The sequence below is a fragment of the Penicillium brevicompactum genome, assembly GCF_028827555.1.
Source record: "Penicillium brevicompactum strain IBT 35665 chromosome Unknown utg000009l_segment0_segment0, whole genome shotgun sequence".
Classification (NCBI taxonomy): Eukaryota; Fungi; Ascomycota; class Eurotiomycetes; order Eurotiales; family Aspergillaceae; genus Penicillium; species Penicillium brevicompactum.
In genome coordinates this window covers 550292-563917 of record NW_026623212.1, presented here as the reverse complement: position 1 = coordinate 563917, position 13626 = coordinate 550292, and the positions used below count along the sequence as shown (strand labels likewise).

The 13626-nt window shown below is 50.4% G+C and overlaps 5 protein-coding genes across 5 annotated transcripts; 3 read left to right on the top strand and 2 right to left on the bottom strand.

The window, feature by feature from the left end:
* Nucleotides 1-17: 17 nt before the first annotated feature.
* N7506_011658 (electron transfer flavoprotein subunit alpha/FixB family protein) lies at nucleotides 18-1203 on the bottom strand (the record flags this gene model as incomplete). The annotated part of the gene is made up of 3 exons (XM_056960949.1): nucleotides 18-595; nucleotides 656-824; nucleotides 898-1203. 3 exons carry the CDS (start codon nucleotides 1201-1203, stop codon nucleotides 18-20), a joined length of 1053 nt encoding a protein of 350 aa, XP_056805483.1.
* A 380-nt stretch (nucleotides 1204-1583) lies between these two features.
* On the bottom strand, nucleotides 1584-2835 carry N7506_011657 (uncharacterized protein; the record flags this gene model as incomplete). Its single annotated transcript, XM_056960948.1, has 3 exons — nucleotides 1584-2437; nucleotides 2529-2709; nucleotides 2764-2835. 3 exons carry the CDS (start codon nucleotides 2833-2835, stop codon nucleotides 1584-1586), a joined length of 1107 nt encoding a protein of 368 aa, XP_056805482.1.
* Nucleotides 2836-6379: 3544 nt separating this feature from the next.
* sun1 (SUN family protein UTH1) lies at nucleotides 6380-7758 on the top strand (the record flags this gene model as incomplete). Its single annotated transcript, XM_056960947.1, has 2 exons — nucleotides 6380-7657; nucleotides 7714-7758. 2 exons carry the CDS (start codon nucleotides 6380-6382, stop codon nucleotides 7756-7758), a joined length of 1323 nt encoding a protein of 440 aa, XP_056805481.1.
* A 2843-nt stretch (nucleotides 7759-10601) lies between these two features.
* fhdA (putative transcription factor Tos4) lies at nucleotides 10602-12219 on the top strand (the record flags this gene model as incomplete). Its single annotated transcript, XM_056960946.1, has 2 exons — nucleotides 10602-12122; nucleotides 12193-12219. 2 exons carry the CDS (start codon nucleotides 10602-10604, stop codon nucleotides 12217-12219), a joined length of 1548 nt encoding a protein of 515 aa, XP_056805480.1.
* A 1099-nt stretch (nucleotides 12220-13318) lies between these two features.
* Nucleotides 13319-13585, top strand: N7506_011654 (suppressor 2; the record flags this gene model as incomplete). Its single annotated transcript, XM_056960945.1, has 1 exon — nucleotides 13319-13585. One exon carries the CDS (start codon nucleotides 13319-13321, stop codon nucleotides 13583-13585), a length of 267 nt encoding a protein of 88 aa, XP_056805479.1.
* Between the last annotated feature and the right edge of the window lie 41 nt (nucleotides 13586-13626).

Genomic DNA, 13626 nt, shown 5'->3' with positions numbered 1-13626 from the left:
CTATTCACGCGCGCAAATCAAGCGCTCTTCAGCTTCTCGGTCAACTCAGGCACCTTTTCAAACAGATCACCGACAAGACCAACGTCAGCAACCTGGAAAATGGGAGCCTCGGGATCCTTGTTGATCGCAGCAATGACCTTGCTGTCCTTCATACCAGCCAAGTGCTGGATAGCACCGGAGATACCAGCACAGAGGTAGAGTTGAGGAGCAACATTCTTACCAGTCTGGCCAACCTGCAGACTGTTGTCAGCGAAACCGCTGTCAACAGCGGCACGCGAAGCACCAATGGCAGCACCAAGTGAGTCCGCAAGGGGAAGCATGACACGGTCAAACTCCTCCTTGGACTTCAATCCACGGCCTCCGGACACAACGCGGGTAGCGGTACCAAGGTCGGGGCGCTCGGACTTGGTGAGCTCCTCGGACACCCACTCGGTTGTCGCGGGGACGTTGGAATCCACGCCGTCGGCGATCTCGGCGGAGCCGCCCTCGGTCTCAACGCCCTGGAAGGCGGTGCCTCGGACAGTGATGACCTTGATGTTGTCGGAAGACTGAACGGTAAGGATGGCGTTGCCGGCGTAGATGGGGCGGACGAAAGCTGTTAGCCGTTAGTGACTGGATCACATGTCAAATTTTACTGCGTTCGGCTTCCACATACTGTCCTCGCTCTCAATGCCGGTGATATCGGAGATCTGCTGGACGTCCAAAAGAGCAGCAACGCGGGGCAGCAAGCTCTTGCCGAAGGCAGTGTGACCAGCAACGATGTGGGTGAATTCGCCCTTCTTGATGTTCTCGACCAGAAGAGGAGCGTAGTTCTCGGGGAGACCCTATATCATGACAAAATGGTTAGTTTCACAATTTCAAGATCCGGTGTAGTTCCAAAGACATATAAAAACGAACCTTCTCATATGCGTCATTCTCCACGGCCAGCACCTTCTCAACGCCCTTAATCTTGGCAGCCTCCGCGGCAGAGGTTCCCTTGACGCCAGAGCCAGCAAGGAAGCCTGTTACTGAGCCACCAAGCTTCTGTGCTGCTGCGATCGCGGAGAGAGAGGAAGACTCGAGCTTGCCATTGCGCTGCTCAAGGACCGCAAGAGTTGAGAGGAGGCGGGCGAGCGCTGAAGAAGCGGGCTGGCTCAGCTTCCAGGTGGGCTGGAGCTGGGAGCGGGCAGCCCGCAGAACAGAGTGTCTGGCGAGAGGAATCATAGCGACGAGTTGGTGGAACAATCGAGTGTTGTTCTTCGTGGAGAGAAGAGCGAGTTTGTAGCTCGGCGATTCACGGTGAAGTGGCTATCGTCGGCATGCCAAGACCACCTCCCGAGGTCGGACTCGGTTAATGCGGTATTCATATAGGCTGATCAGTCCCACCAATGAATGACGCATGCGACATCTATGAGAGGGTCTGTTGATTAAGTTTGTTATTCTCGGGTGTCGAATGCGATCACAAGTGTATACAGTTTTTTTAGAGTAACTAGAAGTCGGGCCTGACTACAGGTTGAATGTGGGGTGATCGAACAATAGACACACGTGATATTTTGTACGCCAGAAATACCTTTACATGCAGAAAACATTAAGAGCTATAACCATCATGAAGTCGACTTTCTCTTCTTCTTGCCACCAGCCTTGGGTGCCTCGGGCTTGCTTGTCTCGCCATCCTCGAGAGCCTGGGCCTTGAGCTGTTGGAGCTTCTCTTTCCGCGCAGCGACAGAAGCAGCCTCTTCCTCATCCTCTGCGGACTTGGTCTTCTTGGTCTTCTTCTCCTCGACTGACTTGCCGTCGGTGACAGCCTTGCGCTTCTTGGGGAAGTTGGCAGCGTCGGTCTCGGGGGCAGCCTCCAGAACGTTGGCATCTTCCACCCACAACTCGTCAGCGAGCCAGATGGGCAGGGCCATGGTGTTGGCACCCTTAATGTGCAATGCCTTGATGTTTCTCCATCCCTTGGCCACGAACTTATCAGTCAGACCCTTGACAACGGCTGCAACGTTCTCGGACAGCTGCTCGGGTGTGAATTTGGATGAACCGACGCGAACGGCGGCTGTGGTGGAGGGTGCGAGTTGCACGGAGGCACAGTTCAGGGTGCGCTCGATCTCCTTAGCAACAATCAGGGGAGAGGCGAAAGAAGCGTGCTTGATGTCCTTGTCGGTGGGCACATTGGGCCTCTTCTTCTCCTTCTTAACGCGCTTTCCGTCGACCTTCTCAATCTCGGCAATGCGGATAGGAATTGGGCGCTTGCTAGACTTGTAGAAGATCTTTCCGAGGGTCTGAACCAGGCGCATAGCAATGCGATCATCGGCCAGGAAGACATCGTGCTCAGAGAACAACTGGCGACGGCTCTCGAAGCTCTGGTAGCGGGCCTTGAGTTTGGAGAAACCAATGACCTTTTCGATGCGGGAGGAAAGGTCTTGAGGGAATGTGGAGTCGGCGATGATGTCCTTGACGCCTCGCTGGGGGTCGGCAGTGATCAAACAGATGCTAAGGGAGGGGGGATGTGTTGAGCGAATGCGGGATGGCAATCTTGCCGGGCTTCAGACGGTTCTTGTCCACGACATGCTGCTTGGTGGTGAGAACGAGCCAGACGGCCTCGTTCTTGGTTGCGGCGTCCTCGTCATCAGAATCGTTATCGCCAATCAGGGTCTTCTTGGTCGCGGTCTTCTCCTGCTCCTGCTGGGTAGACTTGATGTGCTTCAACAGCGCCGTGGAGGCTTTGAGGGCCTAAATCCGATAAGTACATTGGACTATTGTGGCCGAGGGGCGCTTGGTACTGACCTGTGGCTTGTCGAGTTGGTAAGGTGAGCCAGATGTCACCTTAGAGGTGAGTTGAGTATTAGAGGAGCCCATTTTAGCGAATTGCAGACTCGTTGAACTTCTCCAATTTTTTTGCGATGATATCGGGACTCAAAAAAATTTCGGAAGGCGGTGGCAGTTCATCCGTGCTTGGCAGCCCATATCTCAGTTTCGGCCTGAGGCACATATCGTGTCTTATCTAGTCTTATCGCACCCGTGGACCTTATCAAGCCATGTCCCCCAGGGCCTGGGGGCCCGTGGAGGAGATGTGGATAGATGCATCTTGGCCTCACCAAAGCTGTTCACATATGGATACAATCACAATCCTGAGAGCCAAGTTGTAGCAAAGCAAAAACCGAGCTCCAATAGGCTCCTGTTGCTTTGGGTCAATTCAACTAGGTTTCATATGCTAGAAATGAAGTCGTATTGAATCATTGTAGTTGGTCATCTCCACATGGATGGACTCATGGCTATCCTGTCCATTGGTACGGAGTAAACCAAAAGTCAAACAATGCAATGGAACACTGTGTAAGTTTTCAGACATGTAGGAGCTTTGAACCGGGTCGGCCCTCTCACAGCCACGTTTTCCAGCGTAGACTTTTCCATCATTGGAATATCGTTTCCCCAAGAAAGTACGGAGTAATATACAGGTAATGAGCACCGGAAGTTAATACTTTGACACGTACTATTCATGCGGAAGATCTTTCAGCGAATCCTGCCGGTCCGACATATCAACATAGAGCCTCGGAAGAATGGCCCAGTGGCACCTGGAGAGCGAGTTAGTCGGCGCCGGCGTCATGGAGGCTAAAATAAGCTTGGAGACTACTACAACAGGTTATGTGCCGTCTCCATTTCTTGAAACGCCCGCCTCATGCGTCTTCTGCGGATTGGCCAGGCACCGTTAAATATGCCAAGCCACACAGCTTGGCTTGGTTATTTTTAGACCCATTCGGCCGATGAGCTATCTTGAGCTGTAGAAATTGAGCGAGCTTCATCATGAAAAAATCCAATGCAATGATATTTTAATCTTGTAACATCGATCACGCATGGTCCTTTTTCGGTACGGAGTACACCAGAGGTACTGACTGCATGGCCCATCGAGTATGGCCAGTACGAGCGTAGTACGAACCTACTCCATGTCGTACGCACAGAGTACAGCATATCACTTCAAGGAAGTTCTTCCTCCCTCATCGGTACTAACCGAAGAATCAAACTAGCAAGATACAAGTCACGCTGCTTGTGCACAAGTGTACTATTTTATCCAATTCAACAGGACGTGCCCCAGGTGGATACATTCATGAACATGACAAGCTCGAATATGAAACCAAGTGGGAAAGTTAATCAATTTAACTTCAATGGCATGAACAGTAGTCTCTCGGTACCTAAAAAGTGTCCCAGGTTCAAATGTAAAACCTATTCGGACAATGTCAAATGGAGCATGGTCAAAATCGCTCATTGAAAAGCCGCGCAAGCATTTTCCCCACGATCTATCGCTTCCATTTTAGCGGTGCATTCTTGTGCGCCGGCGGGGCCAATCTTGTCTTTCTCTCTCTCTCTTTTCATTCACATTGTCTCAACTATTCCGTACGGTCGGGTTTGACTTTCCAGGGAAATCCTACTATACAAATCATTATATGTGCGTGTTCCATACTCCGTAGAATGAAGGTCAACATGAGAAGCCATTTGTTCGTGGGGAATGAGTAGGCACCAGTCAATACTCCTTACTCCGTACTAGTAGCGTAGCAAATGTCAATTAGATTCTCACTGGATTGGCCACTGAAAATTGTTGTCCAGGTGGGGTGTTTGAAGCATCAGTGTAACATGATACACTAGATAAATTGAAGTATTCGGAAGGCCTTCCTCAACGCTCCTAGGCTCACGTTAGTCATTGGTACGTACGGAGAGTTAGAGGGACCGCGTCGAGAAGTTCGATGACATGAGACGATTATGTGACTAAAGGTATCAAAGACTATACACGGAGTACTCCGTAAAGTACTCGTAGTCGAACATACAATAATGTGACTAGAGGAGGCTGCTCGAGTGGGTTATGACGCGGACGTGCTGCGATTGTACGTACCGCGAGATTAAGATTACTGTGGATCGACAAGAGCGGCTTCCTGATCTTCTATGTACTGGGGATTATCATCATATTAAGCATGGTTCAAACCGCGGGATGCCGGGCTTCATCTGGCGTAGATTTGGATCGCTCGTCCGTCAGGAAATTTTGATTTAGATCGCAGTGGTCAAAGGATGCCGAATGTTGGGCCATAGGCAGCGTTTCTAGGATTCAATTAAAATACAGCGAGATACGGAGTTAGAGTCAACATCTAGGCTGCGCTTATTGACCAAACCACAATCTTCTTATGATGTGTTCTGTGATGTAGAAGGCATGGTGTGCATTGAGCTGGATTGGAAATTAATAATTTTATTTCCGACACCATGAACAAGTCGAATCAAGGCCAAGGGCAGCTTGGGTGTCATATCGGAATAGAATTGAGACCAGGCACCGTGCGTCAACTGCCAGGGGAGATCCCCTGCGTGGTGAGTTTGCACTGCCAGCCTTGGAAAAGCTGGGCAGGCTGTTAGGGGGATAGGGGGAAAAAGTGCCAGTGCAACTTGGTACCCCTAGCCTATGATCTTCATGGAAGAAACAGACGTGAACACGTATGAACCGTACATCTCGTACTCGTGCATGTCTTGAAAGGGATACTCCGTACTCTGAGAGCACTAGACAGAAAGTTGAAGTCTACAAAAATCAGACCAGAGCCGTTGTAATGTGACCATGGATACGCAAGGAATTTCGGCAGGCCAAGCCAGCGTTGATTGGTGTACCTGAATTCTGGAGCCCAATGAGAGCTTTGTAGACCTCTGATTGGCCGCCCCTGGCGACTTTAATCTCGTTTGGAAAAGTAAACACCCTCCAGAACAGAAACATTACATTAAAAACCTGAGAGTGGAAATTGGGTGCAAACTGAGATAGCCCATACAGAGTAAATGCACTCGGTCCACGGTTCGATAGGAGGTGAATGCAACAAAGAAAATGACAACATTGTGTATGCCAAGGCATTGGAATCAATCGAGACTCTTTCACTCATTCATTCAGGGTCCACCAGTGAGACAAACTGGGAAAAGTGCTGTATCTCCAAATACCCCTTTTTAGGAATATCCCACGCTAGCCTCTTTGAGCCACTGCCCGGGTCGCCCCCCTCCTTTTCGTGACTCTCCTGGACTTCTTCTTCCCCAGTCTCTCCAGTCGCAGCTCCTATCTCGAAGTTTTCTCATCCGACCTGAGGGATTCTTTCTCTCGTACACACTCATTTGAAAAAACGTGCTTTTTGCGATTTCGCCTTTCAACTCTTTGATGTACGTGCCCTGTCCCTTGATATCTATATTGCATATGGTTGGATGTGTTTTGAAACTTCCAATTGCGCCATGGGTGGATCGCTCGTCGCTCGGGGTTATACCGTGGTGGATTTGATCGCGCTGTGATTGTTTGCTATTTCACGCCCGAATGACGGCCTGAAGCGATTGGGATCATCTCATATCAGACTCGTCGGCTAACGCGTAATTTCAACGACAGATTTGCTCTACCGACAGTATGAAGCTCACCAACACTGTTGCCGCGCTGGCGACGGCTGGTCTCGCGACTGCCCACGGCCACGGCCACGCTCACTACCACAAGCGCGCCGCCGAGACCGAGACTGTTTCCGTCCCCGGCCCCGTTGTGTACGACTTTGTTGTGATGGACCCCTCCAAGTCTGGATCCCCCGAGGCCATCAGCGTCGACGATGCCTGCAAGGGCCTTGCTGAGCACAAGTTTGAATGGCTCGACAATGCCGTCGCTGCTGCCTGCCCCTCCTCCACCAGCAGCACCGCCACTCCCACCCCCAGCTCGACTTCCACGTCGACCCCGACCCCGACCTCCACCATCGCTCCCGCCATTCTCCAGGAGACTGCCGCCGCCATCACCCCGGCCAGCCCCACCAGCACCGCGGAGCCCACTTCCAGCTCTTCTAGCTCCTCCAGCTCGGTCTCGACCGCCGCTGCTACCAGCAGCTCCTCCACCTCCAGCAGCTCCGGTGCCACTGGTGTCGATGCTGACTTCCCCGATGGAGAGCTCGACTGTGGAACTTTCCCCTCCGAGTACGGTGCCCTCGCCCTCGACTACCTTGGCCTCGGTGGATTCTCCGGTATCCAGTACGTCACCCTCGTCGATGACTTGGTCAGCGACATCGTGACCGCCGTCACTGGTGATGAGTGCCACCACGGTGCTATGTGCTCTTACGCTTGCCCGGCTGGTTACCAAAAGTCTCAGTGGCCCACCACCCAGGGCGCCACCGGTCAGTCCGTTGGTGGTCTTGAGTGCAAGAACGGCAAGCTCCACCTCACCAACAAGAAGCACAAGCAGCTCTGTATCGCCGGTGTTGGCGGTGTCCACGTCAAGAACCAGATGTCCACTGATGTTGCTGTCTGCCGTACCGACTACCCCGGTACCGAGTCTGAGACTGTTCCTCTCTCCGCTTCCTCCGGTAACACCCACCCCTTGACTTGCCCCGATGGCGACACCTACTTCAACTGGGAGGGCAAGGCCACCTCTGCCCAATACTACGTTAACCCCAAGGGTGTCTCTACCGAGAAGGGTTGCCAGTGGGGTGACGGTTCCGAGCCCATCGGTAACTGGGCTCCCATCAACTTGGGTGTCGGCTACACCAGCTCCGGAAAGTTCCTCTCCATCTTCCCTAACACCCCGACCACCACCAAGGAGCTCGACTTCAATGTCAAGCTCGTCGGAGACAACCTCAGTGATGAGTGCCGCTACGAGTCCGGCAAGTTCTACGACTCCAACGGTGCTATTGCAGGAAACAGCGGTTGCACTGTAAGTTATTCTCCTTTTTCTGTGTTTGTTTCACATACTAACATATCATTTTCCAGGTCGGTGTCACCTCTGGAAACGCCTACTACGTCTTCTACGACTAGATTCCGCACTCACTTTTTGGTCGGTGGTAGCTCGTCTCAGCGCTATCCGAAGTTCAATCAAGTCCAATCGCTCTGGGATGGAAAGAGCTCCTGGGCTCAGTTACATCCCTATGTGCACCTGTCTATAGCACTTCTCCCATTTGAAGGATTTCTATTCATTTCTGTGTATCTTAAGTTTTATTTGCTTTTATGTGTGACTGGGCCCAAATTCCATTCCGAGTTGCATTGTTGTGTTCCAATTCTTATGACCCCCATTTTTTCCCCCTGGTCGGAGGCCTTGGAGGAAGCCCTATCTCTTTTACTCGACGGTTAGATTTACACTCATTCTTTTCAAGTCCAAGTGAATGTTTGATACTGAATTTATCCCTCGTTTCATTTTTTCTGTGTTACCAGTCTTGATCCTGTTGCCCACTCTTTGTGTTTACTGTCCAATGTTGAGCTATTCTTTCCAACCTGAACTTATCCGCGTCGAGTCTGCGACTTTGGGATTGTGGAACTGGTGATGATTCAACCCGATTGCACATTGTCGTTTATATGACAGTTGCGCGACATCTTGACCCCCATACTGACACCACATACACGCCCCGTGATCCAGTATCGCATCACTTATTATTTGTTCCGACTATCTTTGCTCCTTCATCAATGGGATACCATCTTGATTCACATCCCCTCCATAATAGGGTAGACAATGGTGCTCATGGATATGATGTCTACCTCTGGACAATACATCCTGGAGACTATCACAACACGGCGTTGACAAAGTGTAGATCGCCTTTATGACTTTGTACACACTCAGGCTTGGAGGTTATGCATGACCGTTAGACGTGAGGAGTCAAACCATTCCAAGCTCATTCTTTGTGGGGCCAGATCAATAGTACATGTGATGGATCACAAACATCTCTAAGTTTGGAGTCCTTGGCTAACCTCATCTATCTTCGAGGTTTTTTCTTAACATATAGTATTGATGCATGTAATCGTCTCACTTGATTCATTTACTGCTTTTTGGCCACGGGCGCCCAAGTGGTGAAAGTAATTTTTCGAAAAATGACATCTGATGCGCAATATATGTTGCTGTTCGTCCCATCACGTGCCGATATATATGGTCCCGAAACCCTAACTCATGCCTATAATCCGAGCATGGCCTTCTTGAACTGAATCCATGGCCAAGTCTAATATGATCACAAAATTGTATCTAGTAAAATTCACTTCGTACAGTCGTTATACGCACCAGAGGAGACGTATGCTCACCCTGCTTAAATGGTTACACCATAGCGTAGCGCGCATAAAGGTACCCAGGCAACTGGCTTATCAGTGGAGCGACCACTTCGGATGATGAATTACTGCCACCATAAGAAAAACTCAACGTTCAGCCCTGAAGGTCTCATGGATTGATTAACAAGATCAGAAGCTATCATCGGATGAAAAATCGAAGTAAACCCAGTCCATAGAGCCCATAATGGCCTGCGATAACTGAATCGCGACTTGATTTGATCGTGTCCACGAATGATGTAGTAGCTCTATACTCTGTGGATCTCCATCCAAATTATGGTCAGTGTTACAATCAAAGGCCCCGAATTTCTCTCCCCAGCTTGAAAACTATCCGTGGGGCAATATATCGTGCATATGTCAGGTTGGCTCGCTAATATAAGAAGCAAGGAGAGGATTGGGCGACAGGTCTAAATTAACCACAAGAAAAGATGTGCGTTGGAAACTTGTCGTATACTGTAAGATGACCATTTGCAATCAGTAAGATCCCCAGATGCGACGTGTTCCAGTTACCTATGCTCCGTACTAAAACCGTGATAGTAAGGGAAAAAAACACATAACCGAGGCCCCACTACCACTTGTCAAGAAGATCCAGTTATGACAAGTTAATATGTTGTCATAGTAAGTATCTGCTTGACAGCCCTTGCTGGGGTTCAGCTCATGTGGCCAAGAGGAAAAAAATCTACAGACTGCATCGGAATTTAGGCGAACTCCTTGAGTCGATTTGATTTTAACCCACATGGGGGCTGGGAAACGCGACAGGCGAATGAGCGGTGATTGAATTTGTGACAGTTAGTGGGGTTACAGAGGGGGGTTGGCAATTTTTTTCGTGCTGGAGATCGTATAGTACCCCCTGGTACTCTGTACTAGTACCGGAAGTAAGTATAGAGAAATTTGCGTACTAGCTCCATAAAGTCTGCTTGAACTTCGTATATTGGATTCTACGAGGCAATCTGGTGACCTAGAACATCTCTGTGTATATTTTTCTTGGACACATATTTGGGCTGAAGGCTAATTGGAATCAAATTTCGGAGTCATGGTTACCATTCCTGAACGGTGACATACTTGGTCCGATACTGGTCTCGCGCGAGGTCACGTGTTTTCAGACGCGCTCGCGACGGACTGTATACTGAGGAGAATGGAAAACCACGAATTAATCCTTCAATTCGCGCGATTTCACGTTTTTGTCCATATGATAGTATACAAAAATTTAGGCCACAGCTTGAGCTAGCAATTGAATTTACCAAAGGGTAGTGGAGTGTGGTTGGCGCCTATCGAACGCGTCTCGGGTTGTAAGCGTGCATTTCCGCGCAGGGACGAGACGCTCCGCCCCAGGGCATTCCACCACCACCTTTTGACCTTTTCCCTTCAATGCTTCTCGTCCCTACTCTTCGACAAATTTTCTCCCGTCCCACAACACCTTTTGCTTTAGGGGAGGTCTACTAGATTCTCCACCTTAATAATTGTCTAGCTTCCTCTTGTGTTCACACAACACGCCGTGACGCGGGTCCTCGACCTCGACCTGAGTTTTTTCGTGCGTAGGAGAGCTTGTGTCGACTTCGTCACACCTCACCACCATGGAATCCTCTCCGCTAAAGAGCCGAGTCGGCTCTATCGTCGGCGTGAAACGTCCAGCAGCCTTGCTGCCTGCCTTCGAGCCGAGTTCGTCGCCCTCCCTTCCTCGACAGAAGCGTATAGCACGCGAACCAGAAGTCTCGCTGTATCCCACACCGGTTCCAACCTCGTCCACCCATATCATGTCGTCTTCTCCGCCTCCCCCGGGAATAAACGCCTCGCGACCATCCATCCCACGCTCCTTCTCGGCCACTATCGAACGCGCTCCCCTGTCCGCCGTCCCTTCCATAATGCTGCAAGAGAATGGAGAGCCAATTCTCATGGGAAGATCCAGTGTCTCGTGTCATCATCAGCTAGCTGCTAGTCGTATGATCTCACGGGTTCACGTGAAGGCAACATACAAACCCGCCCCCAACCCATTCGACCGGGACAGGGTTGAGATCGTGTGCATGGGATGGAATGGAATCAAGATCCACTGCCAAGGGAGGAAATATGACCTGGCAAAGGGTAAGACCTTCACTTCGGACATCAAAGACGCGGATATCATGATCGATGTTCATGAGGCTCGTGTGCTCGTCCAATGGCCACGCAGTGAAGCAAGAGACTGCCCGTCCACCGACTCAGAACAGACCAGTGACGAAGCAACTCCCACCCAGCGGCGTCCCTCTCGTCAACAGCCGCATGAAAGTCCACTTTTGGACCGTCAGCGCCTGGCATCACCCGTTTCCCCATCTCCTATTGCCCAGCAGCCCATTCCCCCATCCTCACCTATTTTCACACCTTCTCGGTCCCGGGCTGCGGTGGTCGTCTTTGAGGATGAGCCTTCTCCACTCAAGCGTCACAACACAGTGACTGGTGTTACATCGCAGAGTGCCCGCCAGGCCACTGCCTTCCTGCATACCTCGCATGCCAATGAGCTGAGTGACCTGACTAGATCTGACGACTTCTCCGACAACGATGAAGAGAATGACCCAATTGTCCATTCCTTTGGTCCTTTCGGAGAGAACCTTCTTCCTCGTATGGCTTCTTTCCGCGCTGGTGATTCTCCTATCCACCCCGCCCGGTCTCCGCGCAGCCTGCTGCCCGCCCAGCCTCTCCAGCCCATCCAGTCACCTAGACAGCCTGCCTCGTCTCACGAGGACAGAGATACCGAGTCCGTTGAGGCCAAGCCCTCGTACACTGATGAAGCATCTGAGAGAGTCCGCAACCACGCTGCTAACCAACTCGCTTTCTCCCGCTTGTCCTCAACTCCTTTCTCAACTATCTTGAACAATCTTCCTCCTGCCTACTGGAAGTCTGGCCATGGCAATGTCACCGGCCCTGCCAAGTCCGATATCCGCAACATTCTCGCATCCACCAAGTTCATTGGCCGGGTTGCCCGTGAGGGCAAGGATGCTGCTGGCAAACCACTCGAGAGCGAATATTACTATGTCCCCGACGAGGATGATGATGTGATGCGTCGCTCTGCTGTGGTGGATGATCTCCGGAAACCCGGCTTGCGCAACTGTCGCAAACAGCACAAGGTTTGTCAACATCATCCAATCTACATCTATGAATGTACCGAGCAATTACTAATATGTTTTGTACTCACAGCAATACTTCTGGCGTAAGCCTAAATGAATCATTGACCACACTAGATCCCAGTCTTTCTGTCATCAGATTGGCTCCCCCAGTACATATTTGCAATGATTCTTGGTCTCCTTAGCTTCTAAGGAGATCCGCATAGCGTGGCGTGAGGCATACCCTGTTTACCTTTTTTTCCCTGATTGATTTGTTTTTCTAATTGCTCTCGTGGGTTGTTTTATACGTTTTTGTTCTTCTTCCAGCACCCGCCTGTACGATTTTGTTTGGTGTCCCAAAAGCCTCAGTACCTTGTATATTGTTTCCATGGGGCCTTGGAATCCCTACTTTTGTTTCTTTTTTGATCTCACTGGTTTGCAATAGTGCCCCTTGGTATTGCTGTCCTAATCACGCCACTGGACTTTCTGTACTTACCTTTGTTGTGGTCTCGTTGGTCTGGCCACTCGGTTGGTCTCCTTTTCAATGGTTGAACGCAATCATGACTTATATGTTAGCTTTTTGAATTTCATTATATGAATTAGAACTGAATCCTCCTGCAATACTCTATTAGACATCACTCTTAGCAGCTATCTTTGAAACCCTTCAAGGTTCAAGGTGCCTATACCCTGCATATGACGTATCCAAGCTTCTTGAAGTACTCCATACGGATAGCAAAAGTATCAGTCTGATTGTCGTCATCGATCTGGGGGTCGAGATGAAATGACTAAGTTCTACCTTCAAGTAGAAATACATGTGAATGAATTTCAGTCTGGGGAAGTAGTCTAGACATGCTCACTGACCTACCGAGTACGAGATACCCGAGCTATATCATGATACTTTTGCCACCTGCGCGTCATAACCACTCTCCGCCCGATTGCAGATGTCCATCTGTGAGAGGTCTTCTTCACATCTCATGTCAGTGCGCCCTCAAGGATCGCGAGCAGTCTATCGCCACCTGTGAACAGTACCAACCATTGGAGAGTTTGCATCAACACGTATAAGATCAGAGGGGAATCCACCAGCAGTCGCAACCTCTAAACATATGAGCCAGCCTTGAATAAATATCAAGCAACCTACCTCAGGTACCATTCAGATCAAAGTGTACCAGTACCAAGTCTACTTCTCACAATCTACTCAATCTATCCACTTACCTTCCAAAATGACATCCACCAGCCACAGCGATGGCCCGTTGCCAGACACCCCCGAGGCGCAGAAAGTCACTCTCCCATTCACCCCAGAGCCTACTCCAACTGATATCGTGGGGTCATCCAGTCATGATGATGCGGTGCCGGAGAAGTCATGGAAACCGACGTTTGATCGCCGACAGAGCTGGAGTGACCAGGATCGCAAGCACCAGCTGCAGGAGCGATTGCTGCGGTCTGAAAAAGGAAAGGAGATGGGGTTTACAGAAGCACATGGAATTTGAAATGCTGGAGTTGTGTTGAACGCACTCCGAGGATGTAGCAG